This window comes from Micromys minutus, assembly GCF_963924665.1.
Source record: "Micromys minutus genome assembly, chromosome: 12".
Lineage (NCBI taxonomy): Eukaryota > Metazoa > Chordata > Mammalia > Rodentia > Muridae > Micromys > Micromys minutus.
In genome coordinates this window covers 57,570,179-57,589,560 of record NC_137981.1, presented here as the reverse complement: position 1 = coordinate 57,589,560, position 19,382 = coordinate 57,570,179, and the positions used below count along the sequence as shown (strand labels likewise).

The window sequence follows — 19,382 nt, the reverse complement described above, 5'->3', positions numbered from 1 at the left end:
TTCCCACTCCCCACTTCCTTCCTATTCTTTCCACTCCCCACTTCCTTCCTATTCTTCCAACTCCCCACTCCTTTCCTATTTTTCCCACTCCCCACTTCCTTCCTATTCTTCCCAATCCCCACTTCCTTCCTATTCTTCCCACCCCCCACTTCCTTCCTATTCTTCCCACTCCCCACTTCTTTCCTGTTCTTCCCACTCCCCACTTCCTTCCTATTCTTCCCACTTCCCACTTCCTTCCTATTCTTCCCTCTCCCCACTTCCTTCCTATTTTTCCCTCTCCCCACTTCCTTCCTATTCTTCCCACTCCCCACTCCTTTCCTATTCTTCCCACTCCCCACTTCCTTTCTATTCTTCCCACCCCCCACTTCCTTCCTATTCTTCCCACCCCCACTTCCTTCCTATTCTTCCCACTCCCCACTTCCTTCCTGTTCTTCCCACTCCCCACTTCCTTCCTATTCTTCCCTCTCCCCACTTCCTTCTTATTTTTCCCTCTCCCCACTTCCTTCCTATTCTTCCCACTCCCCACTCCTTTCCTATTCTTCCCACTCCCCACTCCTTTCCTATTCTTCCCACTCCCCACTCCTTTCCTATTCTTCCCATTCCCCACTCCTTTCCTATTCTTCCCACTCCCCACTTCCTTCCTATTCCAATCAGAATATTCAGAAACAGTAAGAGGCTAGTTGGTTCCACATTGAGACTTTAATAGTATGAATTTGTATTTACATGTTATATATGCTTGGTCCCCCACAGTATATTACCACTTTAATGTATAGCGCAGTATATGATAGTGCAAGGTTTAGAAGCAGTTCTTCCTGCCCAGTGGTCAAGTCCTAATGACAGGGCTGGGCTCAATTACTGACACCTATAGTTCTACAACTAAAGATCACTGTCATTGTCTACAATGAAGTGCCCAGAAAACAGATTGTGTCTAACTGTCCCCATTGACTCAAAATCCTATGGAGAGCCATAATCTTTCTATGTATGTGTCCCTATTAAGCCTTATAGACTTAATATAGAATTATATTATAGACAACAATACAAATATAGATTCAAATATCATTCATTCAAAACCAAGGCTTAAGATGGCTAATAAATATATACATATATCTATAATCCAGTTATCTCTACAAAGAACTATACTTCAGAAAGTCAGCAATAAGTATACTTAAAAAATATAGACTACAACTTTTAAAATATGCACACTACATGCTGTCATGCTGAAGGCTACAGGTGCTCTTGGTCAGACATAGACATGAATTATCAAATCCTTTTGGGACACAAACAGCCATCGATGCTGATTGTTTAGAAGGTGAAGGATTCTGTTTCCTTGGCAGGGCCAGCTGTAGTCTGCCTGTCTCTCGTGCTCATACATCTGGGAGATTCTGTAAGATCTGTCTCAAGGAAGCGCAGGCGACCACATGGGCATCTGACGGGAGATTAGCAAGTGACTGGATCAGCTTCTTCACTATCGTTTTCAGACACTGGTGAGCGGCGTTCAAGTCTCTGTCAAACTGCTGTCCTTCAATTTGCAGAGCCAAGTGACTGCAGATGTTTCTAAATTCCACGCTATCCTGAAAGGAACAGCAAACAGGCAGGAAATCAGACTGATGACAGGAGCAATTGTTCTGCTTCCATTGTCTAATATTTCCAGATTGTTCGCGGAGAACCACCCTTCCACTTCTTCAGCCACAGGAGGGTAGTCTGACCAAAGCTGACCCAGTTCCACCCCCAGGCCCATGAGAGGCTATCACACCCAGTCAAGTGAACTGGCCATGGACAAGTGAGTGACAAATGCCACTGGTCCCAGGGCTGCTGGACTGAAGAGAGCAGCTCTCTTTGACCAGGATTACTTGGAAACATTTTTGTAACCTATAGGGTAATGTACGAATGAGGATGTCTTCAGAACAAAATGGTGGATGAGAGCGATTAATGGTGGCTGACTCTAATGACATTTCCTGCCTATGTGAGTCCAGCCACACTTTAACAGGGATTTTCCAACTCAGGATTTCTCACCTAGCTGAGCTAAGGAATCACTCTTTTAACTGAAACCAGCTGAAGTTTCTGTTATTTATTCCTAAAAGAGATGTGAGAAATACACAGATAACCTGTGTTCTTACCGTTTGGTATTTACCATGTTCACAATTCCACAGTAGAATTTACTGTGCAATGAATATGCCCCCAGAAAGGGCCAGCCTGGGCTACACAGCAAGGCTTCCCCACCCATCTAAAAGGACTTTAAAAACCCAAACTGATAGATCATGCAACAAAATCAAACCATGCAGCCTGCACTACAGAGTGGGGAAGACTAGTTTAAACCAATGGAAATAACCAGACATTGTTCTCAAACACAAGTAGAACAGTTGCAGACTCTCATGCCAACACGTCATCACGGAGCATATCTTAGATCAGAACCTGTGTCACACAAAGTCAGTACAAGCAGGGACTCATCAGTAAGGCGGCCAATCTTCTCGAACACAGATGACTTTAAAAAGCAAACATTCATAGGTCTGCGGGGAAAAGGACTCTGGGAAAACCCTAGGCAGAGAAGCAGACTTAAATATTTATAGGCATAGGGGAAACGATTGAAAGCTCCTAAGCAACATGTTAAACCCAACATCTTAGGAAAAGAAAAAGTTCAAGAGCCACCCCCAAGTCCCTGACACCAACAATAGAAGGGCTATGAGTTAACAAAAGGTTGTGGAGTAGGTGGTTTGGATGAGAATAGCCCCGTAGACTCCTGTATTTGAATGCTTGGTCCCTAGTTGGTAGAACAGTCTGGGAAGCATGAGGAGGCAGGGCCTTGGGGGTGGTGTGTCAGTGGGAGTGGGCTTTGGGGTTTGTTCCTGTTCTCTGCCTCCTCACTGTTGAGCTCTCAGCCACTAACCAAGCACCAGGCTGGCCTGCCTGCTGCCATGCTTCCTCTTGTCAAGTTGAGTGATCTCCGATTCTATGAATCTCAGAATTGAGAACAGTAGGAGAGTAGCCACTCCCTGCCTACCTCTACTTGTAACCATGACACCCCGCTGAGAGGACCAAGGCATTCACTCACAAACCTGGAGTTCTCCATGCTAATAAGAGATCTAGACAGCCCCCCCTAGTGCTCAGCCAATGAGCTTCCTTTCCTGGGCATTACTTCTCACAAAAGATATTTAACTCCTGTTTCACCCTGAGTAAGGGGTAAACATTCATATCTTCCATCAAATAAAAGAGTTTGAAAAAGCAAGACCATCTCTTCATCAAGGATCGATTGAGGGGAGGCCTTCATCATAAAGAGCCACGTCGAAATCTCCAAGAGAAGGCCTTCTCTCTCCCAGCCTCTCCATACTCTGAGCACTCACTGGGAATCAGACTGGGCTCTGCCTTCCCTTTCCTGCCTGGTGTGCAGCCCCCATGAGGGGAAACAGACTAGGGACCCCTGTTCCTGACTGAGCACAGTGAGACAGGGAATGGTAGCAATTGTCCCAGACTCTGACGTTTCCCACTCTTGGAAGATGTGGACTGAGGACCCCCACTGCAGACTTCACGCTGTCTCACCCGAGCACCGTGACTGTGGCTCTTCAGGCACCCCAGTGGAGAGGCAGGCACACAGCCCAGCACCCTACCATGACGGTCATGAACTCACCCTCTGAAGTGGTAAGCCCCCAATAAACTCTGGCTTTTGTGGATTAATGTTGGGGTGATACACGATTGGATATGAGAGAGATAGGCAGAGAAAAAGAAGGAATATGGAAAAGGGAGGAGAGAAGGGGGAAAAAATCAAGATGGAGCTCAAGAAAGACGAGCTGGATCCAGGTGAACTGAATTGGCGATAGGTAGATGTGAATATTTTTAAGGGATTCTATGGGTCTTTTATCTCATATAGAAGGGCAGTTTGTATCTTTGTCCACTGGATATAATCATATTGTGTAGAGGGTTTGTGAATTGAGAATTTAATACATAAACCTACCATGGAAAGCTACAGGGATTTGGAGTAATGTTTATGCCGGGCAATGGAGAGATGGAACACAACAGGGCGGCCATATCCACCCAGGACAGAAGCAACAGGGCTGGCAGAATGAACCACCTGGGAAAGGAATCCCCTGGAGAGGGTGGCCTGTGGACCGAGTGGCAGAGTCTGTGTGCTCGGCTCCACACTAGAGCGGCATCCTCAGAGTGAGACGGGGGTTGGGGGGTGATAAAAGAATAAGCCTTCCATATTAAATATTTATTGCAACAGTCTTCTATAAGTTTCCTTGGTCACAGTGACTCTAAGTCACTAACACAGTGAGGGGCTAACATTTCTTCCTAATTATGCATAGAAGAGAAAATTGTTTGCCCCCAAAACAAATCACTGTCACTTGAATAAGAAGGATATGGGTTTCCCCTTATTTTTTAGCATTTCCTGGGAAACAAAACAAGTCTAATTTACCGCAGTGCAGTAGGGCCAGTGTCAGAGCCTGGGGCGTAGAGGTGGAAGAATGTGCCGCTGTCCCTGGGACGCTAGTGTGCCCAGACACAGAACCTGGCTTAACCTGCTCTGTGAAACTTTCTTGCCTTCCTACCTTCAAGTGTTTCTCATCTCTGCTCAGAAGGTGTCAGGGTCCCCCAGGGTCATTTCCTGCAGTTGACGGCGCAGTGGGGCTGCAGAAGCACACGCAGTGGGGCTGCAGAAGCACACTGCTTGGAGTGAGTCAGTCACTATGGATGGCTCCCCCAAAGCCACATCGAGGGAAACTGTCCACTCGCTCTACAGAGAAACCCAGTCTAAATACAAAATGGAGGGATCCAAGGAAATGTGCCATGGACCAGCAAGATCTGTGCCGATGTGTGCCCGCTCATCTTTAATCAAGATTAAAACACCTTGGAAAATGAACGCAGGGGCCTGAAACCTGACATCAACTCCACATTTACTTACGTAAACACTCAAATGGGAAAATTATAAAAGTTTACAGCTGGTTCCTGGTGGCCTGGGCCAGAAACAGCACCGGCCACAACTTCACTCTCGGTGCCTTCCATTCAGTGACAAACCATATTCTCCTGTGACTCTTACAGAGGAAGTCCAGACGCTCCCTGAAATGACTCATATGCTACAGTGCTCTGAGCACTGTGCCGGAGTTAGACCTGCATAGCTGAGCGATGGACAGCGGTTCTGGGAGCCTCTAAAGCCTTTTGTAACCTCAGACTCTGCCTATGAAATGTATCGATGGCTACAGTAACCCAAACTAAAGACAGGGCTGAGCTCCCATGTGCATTGAGATCCCCCTGCCTTCCCCTACCTTCCCCTATTAACTAATCTAACGGGATACTAGTCGACACCTGTTCAACTCAGCTAATAAAGTAGCAATATTATTTTTACTGCGCACCAAGCTATGTGATTTTACTACACTACAATAAAGTCCAGGAGAGACATTTCCCTGTCTCTAAAGAGTCGATAACCCAGCGAGGACAATGAATGACAGATCATCTGTCCAAACATAAGATGGAAATTAATGAGCTCTGCGGAGGCAGAAAGAAGCCCGTTGAGTGTGGATTTAGGACTCCCAAGGCCTTGGGTCCCTGGGACAACTGGAAAAAGCCATTACCCACAAGGCCAAGCTCCTTGGTCAGTGTTACCAAGACTCAACTGAGATTCCTCCTCTGTATGTTTATAGCGGAGACCGCTGGCCTACAGAGATGGGACTAGCACGCTGAGGTTCCGGATTGAGGTAGTATTGCTAGAAGAACCCCCCCTGAGCACAGCTTAGCTCTGCATGTGCAACTTCTTCTTTCTCCCACAGTTCTAACCAGGGTTCCCTTTCTACCATGTGCCCCGTGTGTTGATGCTACACACAAATCCTTATTCACTTGGGTACACACTCCACAGACAACACGTGGAGGACAGAGGGGGCGCAACTGTTGGCAGTCCATTCTCTCCTTCCGTCATAGGTCCTCAGATCATCAGGCTTGCGTGCCAAAACTTTTACCCACTCTCTGTCCAAAACATTTTTAAACAACTGCGTATTTTTTTCTGTTTAGCATAATTCTGTTCTATAATAGGAAAACAGTAGCCTTCTCCAAAGATGATAATGTCCTAATTTCCAGTACTCATGACTGTGTCCCTCAGTATGGCCTTTGTAGGTTTCAGGATAGGCCTCCCTCTGAGCAGGCAGAGCCTATTCTTTCAAGAGCAATGAAATCGCCATCACACCCTGGTTCCACCCTTTGATCGGTCACCCTTCGACAATCCATTGTATCTGTGGAAAACCCATTTTCTTATCTGTATAATAACATCAATAGTAGCTGATTTGGAGAATTGTCTATACTGTGTAAAGCCACCCCTGCTAATCAGTGGCCTACCCAGGGGTGTCCCCCCTTCCGGATCTGCTCTGTGCTCTCATGTAGTGTGAAGTATGAAGGGGGTCTCAGGATCGGCTACCCTGGGACTTTCTTGTATCATATATCAGGTTTATTAGTAATTCGTAGGTCTGGAATGTTTGAACTGTATTTTTAAAAAACATGCAAAGGAGTATGATTTCAAGTTATTCATAACTGCAAGGGGAGACACGCCCTTTTCAGAATCTTACTGAAAATAAACACTTCTTTCAGAACTGAGGCTTAAAGACAGAAGGCATCTGTCAGCAGGAGACAGCTTCGGGGCTTGTTTTCTGAAAGCAACATTGAGGGGCAAAAAATTCAGAAATACAGTGTGATGTCACAGCTCTTAAGTGCAGATGACGCTTAAATAGCTTACACGTGGGTGTACATGCATGTTTATGTGTGTGCAAATGTATGTGGAGAATAGAGATTGATGCTGGGTGTCTTCCTTGTGTGTGTGTGTGTGTGTGTGTGTGTGTGTGTTATGGGTGTTGTGTGGGTGGTATATATTTGTTAGTGTGTATGTGGAGGTCAGAGGTTGACACCAGATGTCTTCCTTCAGTTGTTCTGCCTCTTTACTTGGGGAACAAGGTCTCTCAGTGGGCATGAAGCCCATCGGTTTGGCTACACTGGCAGGCCAAAGGATTCGGGCATCCATCTGTCTTTACTCAACCAAGTGCTGGGACTTACAGGCACAGGCATCCTGCCTGGCTCTTCCTGGGGTTCTGGGGGTCTGGACTCAGGCCTTCTTAATGTTGGTGCTGCTCAGTTTCCTGACTGAACCATCTCCCTAGCCCTCTATCTTTATATGTAATATATATATATATATATATATATATATATATAACATGTATTTTGTCTGCATGAATGTCTGTGTATTACATGCATGCAGGCCAAAGCGACTGTCAGATGCCCTAGAACTGGAGTTGTAGACATTTGTGGTGCCCTGTGGGTGAAGAAAATCAAACTCAAGTCCCCTGAAAGAGCAGCTAGTGCTCGTAACCTCTGAGCCATCTCTTCACCAGCCCTCCCCCCACTCAGGCTACATTCTTTTTTGAGAGGAGAACTCTCACTGATCCCGGGGATCACTGTTTCTGCTACACTAGCTGGAATGAAAGCTTCATGGATCTTCCCACTGTTGCCCCCCAGTACGAAACTTCAGACACACACTACTATTTTGTATATGGGCTGGATGTGAGATCGTCGTCTGGACAGGGTGAGCACTTCACCACTGAGCTGTCACCTCAAGTCCCAGTGGTTGTTTTTCACTTTCCCTGCCACCTCCAAAGTTACTTGGAGGTCTATTGATGTCAGAGTTAAGTTCACTGTTTTCAAAATGGTCACATCCCAAGCTATAGTTCCAGTGGCCTCGCTAGCATCCTTCTCCCTGTTCCCCTGCATCCCTTCCTAGCAGTCTCTGCAGAGAGCAGGAAGGACAGGAAGAGAGGCAAGAGGGAGGCAAAGGAAAGTGGTGAGGAGATGCTGCAATAATTATTAAAAAGTAAAGTTCTTTGCCCTGCGCTAGGACCAGGTCCTGTGGGGCCGGATGGCACTTCAGGATCTCTATCCTCATCAGAGGCTCCAGGCTGGTTTATTCCATCTGCCGCTGCTGCTTCTATCCTGATGGATACAACCACCCCAACATGTTCTCTCACAATTCCCCTTGGCTTGTTGTTGCCAAGGCCTTACACACACACACTCCAACTCCGTGGCAGGCTTTGTACATTCTGCCACTACACCCTTTGAACTCAAGTCGTCACATCAAAGAACACACCAAACTACTCTGATTCGATGGGTAAAATATAACTTGCCCACCTAGATAAGTCAAATGATCCTGTAAAATCCCATCCCTTATAAAACATTCATAACAACCTTATTTATGAAGAAATGCGCCGATAGAAACATAACCATCCACCTCCATCTCCCCAGGAATCTCCTCCTCCTGTCTCCACTTCTTCTCCTCGACCTTCCCCCACCCATCTCTCTCCTGTGCAATCACGAATCACCGTAACATAAATCTACAAGGAGGCTGTGATTCAGAGACAGATCCATACAGAGATATGCATGAGGTAGAGAAAGAAGAAAACAATAAGCCTTTCCTGGTTTCTTGGGGCACACTCTGCCCTTAAACATCTGCCCAGACAGTGCACTAGCTCCTCCTCTGCAGCCTGGCCAACTACAGCCAGGACCCCAGACCCTCCTCTGCAGCCTGGCCAACTACAGCCAGCACCCCAGACCCATTAGGATTCTCTACAGCATATGTAACAGTGAAATGGAAATGGTGTTTTTAGACGAAGCTGGAGAACTGGGAACTTTCCCAACTTCACCTGGCTGTTCAACATCTGACTTGTAACGACAAGCTCAGCAAGGCCACTATATGAGAAACCCAGTGGAGGGCCCACGTAGGTATCAATCACCATGAAGAGTCTATTATCCGCAGGAAACTAAGCATTTTTACCTGTGGAATCATAACAAAGCCCCCTCAACCTTTGGCTTTGGGAATGGTGCCATTTTCAGTGGGGAAGAGAAGAACCTTTGCGATGAGTGCAAACAAGACTCAGGTGTGCCGAGTCAGACTCCAATCAAACTCGATGGAGTTCCTGTCCAGTAGCCGAGCAGAGCTTGACTTAAAGCCTTTTCAGCCTCTTTCACCAAAATTTCATTTCATAAAGCTTTGATGTAGCGGCTTTCACACTATTTCCATTATAAACTATTATAGAACTATATAAATAAACTAGACATTGGACCACAAAAGCAAAACTGTGTCTCTAGTAACCAGCAGTCTCCACCTGTAGCTACTGATAACCATAAGTTTTTATTCCTTCAACAGCGGTGCTCACGTGTGTGTGCACATGCATGTGAGCATACACCCAGGTGTGCATGTATGTGTGTAACAGCATTCTATGGCCAAAGATCAATGCCAGGTGCCTTTCTTGAGGGACAGACCAACCCAAGGCTTTCCCTGAGACCCCGATGTATAGAGGGACACCGCAGCTCCTTCTCTAAGCCAAACCATACCTGGCAGAACCAGTAATAGACCCAGGCCTTGAGGAAGCCGTGGCTTTGGATCCTGAAAGCCCAACTCTTCCTATCCTAAGGGGCATCGGGTATCAGTCCCAAGGATGCTATGATGTCCCTGTGAGGCCCTTAACGGTTTAGCTTTTCACTGCCTCTGTCCCATTGTTCTCCCCACAAATGGTATATAAGATACTGTACTTCTTAATAAATTCAGCTGGTATAAGACACAGTTTGTGCAAGACCCCCTGACCCCAGCTTTCTTATCTTCCTTATCTCTTCATTTCGTGGTCCTCTGCTTTAAGGTCCTGTTCTGAAGAAAGATAATCTGGTCCAGGCCAGTCTTACTCAACCACTCGCACATATTTTCCCCTGGTAGAGTCCCCACTGAACCTGGAGCTCACCAACTTCTCTAGACTGGCTAGAGGGCAAGACCCCCAGAAACACTCATGTCCCCATCCCTCCAGTGCTGAGGGTAGTCATGCATGCCAGCATGCTTGACATTTTATGTGGGTCCTGGGGAAATGAACTTGGGCACCGATGCTCACATAACTGATACCTTACCAGGTGAGCCATCTTCTCACACCTGCTTTCATAATTTCTGAATATTTATTGATTTATAGTACATATATGAGTATTTGCCAGTGTAATCTGTACATGTATGTGTCTGGTGCCAGAACAGGGTGTCAGATCCCCCTGGAACTGAACTTACAGCTGGTTGTGAGTCACCTGATGTCAGTGCTGAAAGTCTGCAAGAGTACTCTGCAAGAGTCGCCAGTGATCTTAACCACTGAGCAATATTGTATTAAGGCCCCAGACCATAGTATAACCGCAGACCTTAGCACCACTGAGGCCATGATGGAAGTGCCATCCAGGCCTTGGAACCCAGCATGTGGGCAGCAGCCCCGGCCAGGGACAGAACAGAGGCCTAGTCCATCAAAGTCCACAGTTCTGGGGAGGTCCTTAAATATACTGACCTTAATTTTGGGGCCTTTATAGTTTTGCTTCTGGCTGTTCCTGCTAGTTGTGGTCATCAACCCAGCATGTGGTCTGTGTGCTTAAAAGCTAGACCTGATGTACCAAGGTGGGAGGATACCCAAGGGGCCTCACCCTCTCAGAGGAAAAGGGGTGGGGGTGGGGGAGAAGCTATGAGGAGGGACCCGATAGAGGAGCAGCACTTGAGATATTAATTAGTTAATTAATTAAAAAGCTAACCCTGAGAAAGGCTCAGGACTGCATTCTGGTCCAAATACCCAGTGGAACTGCTGACTGGCTTACAAAGACTTTCTGTTGGCTTAAACCAATATTAAGTCCAGGGAGTCTTCTCCGGTGAATGCCTCATAACCATCTCTCCAGGATCTAAGGTTTATATTTTTTTAAGACATTATTTCCAAACCTGTTGGTGCTGGTTTCACTAATCACCATGGATGGGCTAGTGTCTTTGAACAGCTGGTAGTCACACTTTATGTGTGCAAAGAAGTTGAGTATGGGAAAGAGACCAGGGCCAGCAATGTGTGAGCTGCTGGTCTCACTCTAGAACAGGAGACACTCAGCAAGAGTTTGGCAGAGCAACTGGCACCATAATGAGCTCATTGGGATGAAAGAGTTCACAGGCAAGTCCAGTGGGTCGTGGCAGGAAGTCATGTCTCTGAAAGCTGGCCCCAGGTAGTCTCTGTGCGGCTTCTTTTGGACACAGCTCTTGGAAGCTAATGCTTTAGTTCTCGAAGACTGACTAAACTTAAGTCACTTCAAAACTGCCTTAGCCATCTTTTCAGCCGTTCAGATTTGTTTCCTTCCAGTGTCCCGCACACCACTGTTACCTTTAGGAACAAATGCCTGCCTCATCCTTGCTGATATTAGCACGATAGTGATTTCCTGTGTTTAGCGAATGCTTGGTGCCTTGGGTCACCCTAGAAAATGGTCTTCAGGACACAGGCACGGCACACTGGATACCTTGAGATTTCTAATGTTGAACCTTTACCTGAAGTGTGACTACTTGTAACACAAGGCCCACAGGAAGGTAAGTAAGGAGAAAAAAGGTCACAAGAATGAGGCACCATCCACACACACACACACACACACACACACACACACACACTCACTCACTCACTCAGGAGGGGTGCTCATGAAGCCTCAAACGCACTATACAGCCAAGGATGACCTTGAATTTCTAACCATCTTGCCTCTATCTCCCAAATGCACTACCCATGTGTTTTGTTTTACACAGGACTAAGGATTCAACCTAGGACTTCTAGGTAGATACTCTATCAACTGAACTACAGCCTCAGCCCTCTCATCTAAGATGCTCCAGAAGTTCTATCTGTCTTTCTGTCTGTCCATCCATCCACCCATCCACCTACCTATCTCTCCCTCTCCTCTCCCTTCTTCTCTCCTCTCCTCTCTCCCCCTCCTCCCAGTGGGATACACAAAGACAATTTGAGGACCCCGAGAGGTGCCTCTGGAAGCCAGATAGAAAGCCCTAACAGAGACTGAATTTGTCATTGCCTTGATTTGGGACTTCCAGCCTCTGAAGGCTGAGAAAATGAAATGTGTGTTGTTGAAACCATTTTGTTGCAGCAGCTGAGCTGACCAGCACACCCAGTCTACAGACTACAGCAGCCTGAATGAGATACAGCTCATGGTTATGCACAGCTGGAGCTCTATCCACCACAGACTCTCAGGTAGGACCTGCATTTTAGGTCATAATACCCACATGGCCTGGCCTATGATATAATCAGGACAAAGTACATTAACTCAAATCATGTCTTGGCTCTCAAAGCACTCCAGTTGCCTAAGTCTGTTTCCTCTTCTAATTAATATTTTTAAGCTAGTTACCTGGACCAACTTTAACAAGACTTGAAACATTATCATTGGTAATTTTATAAATGTTCAAAGAGAATACTAAATGTAAGTTTAATTTGAAAAGATATTTAATGCAGAAAAAAGTGCTCTTTGCTGTTGAGAAAAGAATGTCCCCCTTCACACCTCACACCATCTCTTCCTAAACCTTCAAATGGGTTGATCAATAATCCCCTAGACAACAATATGTGTGTGTGTGTGTGTGTGTGTGTGTGTGTGTGTGGTACTAATGAAGCCAAGGCATAAAACCAAGCTGATTTCTATGTAGAGAAAAACTTCTTGGAAATCCACTTAGTTATCTGTCCTAACTGTGTTTACTGGATGGTTTTGTGTCAACTTGACACAAGCTGGAGTTATCACAGAGAAAGGAGCCTCCCTTGAGGAAATGCCTCCATGAGATCTAGCTGTAAGGCATTTTCTCAACTAGTGATCAAGAGTGAGGGCCCAGCCCACTGTGGGTGGTACCATCCCTGGGCTGTAGACCTGGGTTCTATAAGAAAGCAGGCTGAGCAAGCCAGGGGGAGCAAGCCAGTAAGTGGCATCCCTCCATGGCCTCTGCATCAGCTCCTGCTTCCTGACCTGCTTGAGTTCCAGTCCTGACTTCCTTTGGTGATGAACAGCAATATGGAAGTGTAAGCTGAATAACCCCTTTCCTCCCCAACTTGCTTCTTGGTCATGATGTTTGTGCAGGAATAGAAACCCTGACTAAGCCATTGTGTGTTTATCAACAACCCTGGATACAGAAATAGTCCATAAGTCAGAGTCATTCATAGATCTAAAAAAAAAAGTAGTGATTTACGAGTTATCAGCTTGTTAATTGCAACAGTAACAACATAAGGAAAGTCACCAACTAAGACTGCTGAATCATCCACCCTTTGTGTGATACTGCCTCTTTATAGAAGAGGTGGGGCATAGGAGGATGAAGGAACTCACCCAAGTACATAGAGCAGGAAGTGTAGAGCAGATCCTAAAAGCTCCTGGGACTAGGTGGAGGTACTGGGTCGTCACCAAGGCACAGTCCCCTGTACTGCCAACTAGCCCTTGGCTTTAGCTTAAATCAATCTTTCCTACCTTGTGTGTCAAGTAACACCATCAAATAGGCCTGGCATTGAGGAACCCCTCACATCTGTCTCATTTCCGTGAGCACTACTCCTCCTGAGATCATACTGTACAGCAAACAAACCTTGTGATGTATAGAAAATGTCCTTCCAAAACCAAGTCAGCATAGCCAAGTCCCCAGAGGACTGCAGTCCTCTCTGAATTGTGCGATCAGTATCCTAGAAGCCAAAGAGAGATAACTCTTTCCTCAAACAGCAAGCCAAGCAAAATCTCTAGGTTGTAGCTGTTCCTGTCCCTCTCACTTCCAATAGCACAGACAGTCCTCCGGTCCCCCGAACTTCATGGGTCCCATTCAAGTGAGACATAGTCTAGCAGTGAGGAGGCAGCCAAGACCCCTCTTTTGATGAGCAGTCTGTACACTTCCAGAAAGTAACAGCAACACAGTTGCTGGAGAAACAGAAGAAAATAAATGTGACTCAGAAGGAGCAGGAAGGCAGCAAAGCGCTGTTTCTGTAGATGAGGGACTCTGGCAGAGAGAAGCCAGGAGACAGGCTTCTCCCCCCACCTCCCATTTACCGTGTACTGTCAGGGACAGGCTAAAATATTGCACAAAGATTTCCAGAATTACACAATGCATACATTTTAAATTGGGTCCAGTTCTAAGAACTGAGTTGCACTCTTGTAATGTCCCTTTGCACCTGGCCCAGGATATTAATCTGCCCTTTGCCCAGGTTCCTCTTTCGTCAATGCTGTTACTAGACTGACAGAGCTTGTGGTCAAGAGGCCCTTATGTAAGTGCCTAATGCTAATTCCTGAGGCCTCTCGTTCACCGTACCACACACAGCCACTGCATGGTCCCAGGTCACCACAGGGGGAATACAGTGGTCATCGTAGTTGAGCTCTCGCTCAATGTATAAGTTAAACGTAGTTATAATGTGTGCATAGGGAAATAGAGATTGTCTACAATCAGGCTGAGTACTCCTCTTTGGAAAGCATGACTAGGGACAAGCCAGGATTTGTTTCAGCGGTGTAAGAAAGAATTCGTGGGAGGGAAATGTTTATCTGTTTGAGATGATAAGACAGATGGGTGGAAGACTGAGGAGGGCTCAGTCGGTACAATGCTTCTGGGCAAGCATTGGAACCTGAGCCTCAGCACCCATGTTTAAGGGGAAAAAGAATGAACAAAGAACAACCAGGTGAACAGCAGCAGCCCTCTGATCCCAACACTGAGGAAGCAGAGACAAGAAGATCCCTGGGGCTTAGTAGTCAACCAACTTGACCAAACTAGTGAGCTAGTGAGACCGGTTCAGTGAGAGGCCCTGTCTCAGAAACCAAGATGGAGGACACCTGAGGAAGACAGCTAACATTGATCTGTGATCCCATGTGGACCTCTCTCTCTCTCTCTCTCTCTCTCTCTCTCTCTCTCTCTCTCTCTCTCACACACACACACACACACACACACACACACACACAGAGGGAAAGGAAGATATTTGGGTCTATTGGCCTCAATTTTCCCAGCAGATGAGTAAGATCAAGATGAAGATGAAGACACCTGAAAGGGGGTGGAATTATGTAGACCCTTAAGTTAATTAGAAATGTCTAAAGGATTACCAAGTAAGAATGACCACTACTCTGAACAAAACACCACAACCTTGCTGCTAGAGACATTCTGGTTCTTGTCCAGGCAGCCTCCGAGCAACAGCAATGACCTGATTCACACAAAAATCTAGCCATCTGGGATTGACTGTCTCGATGTCTTTCACCTGCCAACCCCCAAGTGTCCAGAATCACTTTTGCCTTCTTCCAAATGGAACTAATTGCAGCTGCCAGCCAACCGTCAATGCTTGTGGTTTGAATCCCACAGGCCTCCTTATGTGGAGAGCAAACAGGCACTGAAAGAAAAGAAAAGGAAGGGGGAAGGGAGTGAAGGAGGGAGGGAAGGAGGGAGGGAGGGAGAGAAGGAGGGAGGAAGGGAATAAAAAGGTTGCTTCCCCCAAACAGCCTTCAAAGACTACCTTAGGTGAAACAGACCATTCAGTATCTGTGGTGCCAGCCTAGCCTGTTTGCATCCCTGCATATCTGACCTCACGCTGCTATGGCTTGAACCTAAGAAATACCCATAGGCTCCTGTTTTGAATGGTCTCCAACAAACGTTCTATTTGAGTTGGGGCTGTACAGCTTTTAGAGGGTGGGCCTGTATGTTGGAGGCAGTCCAATGAAGATTAAAGACTGGCCCTAGCCCTCATCAACCCAACTTTTTCCCTGCTTTCTAGTCCCCGTGATGTTTGACCACCAAGGAGCTGTTCCACCATACCTTCTCCCAGAGGATGGACTAAAATCTCTTTGCAGCTGCCAGTCAAAACTGTACCTGTCACTGGGGAAATAATTTCGTGGGGAGTGCTTTGCCTGGCATGATTGGGGACCTTCTTGAAAGAGTAAAAGGGAGAAGGCTAGACCAAAACAAGCCTTTCCTCCTGTAAGGTGTTTCTGTCAGGCTTTGAGTCACAGTGAGCCCGAAGCAACTGATACACATATTTCTAACATGTTTCTAATATTACCCACACTTGAAATTTCATCAGATACATATTTTTTATATCTTAAAATCAATTAAATTAGTATGTAACTCATAACCAATAATATGTCATACACTGGCCGATTTTAAATATTTTCTTGCCGGGGGGGGGGGGGGGGGGGGGAGGAAGAGAGACGGCTCAGACATTGCTTGGTGACATTTGATTTGAATTTTTTACACCATATGATGCAGCCTGACATTCTGCATGTTTTCCCAGCTTTGGCTTGTGAAGTAAGAACAGCATCAACTCTTAAGGAATGCACCAAAGACTCCTCAGCACCCCACCTCCTCCAGGCTCCCAAGTAGATGGTGCTCCCGGCTACAGCTTGAGACCCAGCAGGTCTCAAAAGTTTGTGGCCCTAATACCATGACCTAGTTTGCTTCCTATTGCTGTGATAAACTCAATGGCCAAAAGTAACTTGGGGAGGAGAGGGTTTATTTCTGTTTACAGTTTGTAGCTCTTCAGGAAGAAGTCAGGGCAGGAACTGGAGGCAGGAACTGAAGACGGGAGCACGGAGGAGCCATGGTTACTGGCTTAATGGCTTGTTCAGCCTGCTTTCTTATACCAGCTGCCCAGGGGTGGCACTGCCCAGGAGATTGTGGCTCTCGCCTCTACTCTCTCACATCAATCATTAATCAAGAAAATGCCCCCACAGACTTGCCTACAGACAATCTGATGGTGGCATCTTTTCAACTGAAGTTTTCTCTGACGACTACCTATTTCAAGTCAATAAGATCTAGCAAGCACGCTCAATTATAACATTAGTTAATGGCAAGGCGGAAACTAAAACTCCAAACCCTGGACCCCAACCTACCTCAGGTCTCTTTCCAGTTCTGCCCTATACACAACGAGCCGGCTGATTCGGCAGGAGTCTCTGGTACTATTAGCAAGCTTGTCAACATCTGGGACCGTCTGCCCCCAGCCCACTTTGTGAGGATTTGGGTTGATTCTGTTGGGTCTCTGTGCTCTGTGGTGAATTTATGGGAAAGAATTGATTCACGAGTGAATTTAAACGTACGTGGTGCTGTCATAAGACGTGCAGCTGGGGACTTGAGGTGTACTCAAAGCTTCAAGGGAAGAGTGTAGCTCAGAGGAGGAGGTAGGGCCAGCTGACCATAGGTAGAAAATAGGTCTCTCTCTCTCTCTCTCTCTCTCTCTCTCTCTCTCTCTCTCTCAGACACACACACACACACACACACACACACACGCACACACACACACACACACACACACGCACACACACACACACACACACACGCACACACACACACACACACACACACACACTTCCGGTCTAGTTCCACAGTTTGACAGACCCCAGGTAATTGGTTCTCAGGCTCTCTGTCCCACATGCTCCATCCTGGGTGTGTGTCTCCCTTTGCCCCCTGTCCCCTTCCCTGCCCAGAGCAGGTTGATCACACCCTGCTTGGACTCCTGTGGCCCATTCCCGTCATCCAGGCACTGCAACCCAGGGGGAAAGGCGGGGCAGACTCACCTTCAGGTGGATGGGGAAGGGCCGCTCCTGCTGGAGAGGCCCAAGCAGAGTCTGCTCTACGCTGACCAGCTCCGAGGTCGAGTCCACCACGCGAGCCAAAGCGCTGCGCATCGCCATCCGCGCCAAGGTACAGGGTCCGCGGTCCCGGGGGAAGGGCAGCAGCTCGGCGCCCCCCTCTGCGCCCCGCAGCCCGCCTGCCTCGGGGGAGCCCCGCGCTCCGGTGCTCCCGCGCCCCAACCCCCGCCGAATCCGCATCTGGCCTGAGCGACGAGCCTGGGAGATGGGCACGTGGTCTGGGCCGCGCGGGCTCCCTGGGGCACTAGGACCGTCGCCCCAGCCCCACTCTTGCTGTAGTAGCTGCAGGGTCTGCAGAGCCACCATTTGGTGGCTGATGGAAGCCACTAAAGGCGCAGGGCTGGCCATGGCCGGCTAGCAGCTGGACGCAGATGAGCAGCTGGAGCACAGGCAAAAGAGCCTAGAGGCGTTCGGGGTCTCAGGGTCACATTTTTCTAACTCCCAGCTCCCCCCTCTCCACGTCCCTCAGCGTGTGTGGCCCGCCCCGCCCCCGGCCCGCAGGTGGTGACCCGAGCTTGCCCCTGCGTTCACTGCCAAGCAGAATGGGCTCAGAATGACCCAAAGCTGCCTGGAGCCTGCTCGGTGAGAGCTTGAACATGAGCCAGATGCTGAGCTCTGGTTCTTCCGCCTCTCGGGGTTTTGATGGAGAAACGCGCTGATTTGTGCGGATGTATCTATCCCCAGATACCCCGCCCCCTTCTTCCCTGAAGGATGAGGCCAGCAAAGGACCAATTAAGGCAGTGAAGTCTGGGGTCTGCAGTGTTAAAACCTCACCATGTCATTAACACGCCCAGAGCTCCAAACAATCTCACAAAGGACACTAGTGTGGGGTTCTCATTTCCCTGGGGGCATTTTCAGAAACACCTTGAAATAGCCTTCAAGGCCTTACAGATCCCCAAACAAAATATATGGACTACCAAAGTATCTCAAAGTTCAGCCCCGGTTGCTAGGTTCCCCACAGGTAATGACATCCCAGATACAGAAATGACATCTAGACCGAGTTGCCATGGCCTGCTCCTAAAACCCAAGCCCCGCACTGCCTAGATGAGGAGCTTGACTGTTTTGTGTAGAAGGACTCTGGCAGCAACGTCAAAAGTCAATCCTTTTACAGGGCAGAAACCTTGGGGCAGCTGTACAAATGCCTATTTTTAATTACATCAAACATGGCTGTCTCCTTTATGTAATGGGAAAGAACTGGTCGTTTTAATCTTCCTAGACGGCAGCCATCTGTGGGTTTTATTTTGTTTTGTGGAGTTTCGTGTTGCTTGATTGGTTTTGAAGATATCTGAAGGGAATGATGAGGAGGGCTGTGGCAGAGAGCATCTTTTTCTGCTTCCTTCCTGCAAGGAAAACTGTTGGAGAATCCAGTGACCCAGCACAGCAGAGGCAAGGAAGTGGGGGAGCAAAGTCTCCTGGGGAAACTAGGGGTGCAGGCAGATGGAGGGTGTGTCCTGTGGGGTCAGTTCTGGAAGCTCTCTGATGGAAGTGCCATTGAGGTGGCCCTGTCAGTGCAGAAAGTGATCAGTAAGAGATGTGGGACCCACGTTGACTGGATAGCTGACCCTGAGTAATTCTCCGGACTCTCCAGCAAAGGTTCTTAGAATTCTCAGTGTTTCCTGCTCCTCTGAAAACCAGTCTGACTCAATAAAGAAGCTTTCTTCAGCAAAAACAAGTGTGCGTGTGCAAATTACATCTAGGTAAAAATGCTAGTCTGTGGAGCCGCAGAGAAGATGGCAGGAGAGAGGCAGGCTAATATTGGTTCGGGTGTCTTGCTTAAGTTCATATTCGGAAATACAGACATTCCTCCAGGTTGTGTATTTACTCTTTAATCTTCAGATGTTGGCATGTACTCGGGACGAAGCAACAACAGCTTTGTTTACACGAAGCACACCAGTCTCGGGGCTCCACCCTAACCCCTCTGTTCTTAGATAGCAGACAGAAACTCTCCTGATAGACCGAATTCCAGTCAACAT

General features: G+C 47.5%; 1 protein-coding gene across 1 annotated transcript; it reads right to left on the bottom strand.

Moving 5' to 3' along the window:
* Nucleotides 1–1,364: 1,364 nt before the first annotated feature.
* Nucleotides 1,365–17,757, bottom strand: DLEU7 (deleted in lymphocytic leukemia 7; the record flags this gene model as incomplete). The annotated part of the gene is made up of 2 exons (XM_080926060.1): nt 1,365–1,571; nt 17,335–17,757. The coding sequence occupies 2 exons, from the start codon at nt 17,755–17,757 to the stop codon at nt 1,365–1,367; spliced, it is 630 nt and encodes a 209-aa protein (XP_080782186.1).
* Nucleotides 17,758–19,382: the final 1,625 nt, after the last annotated feature.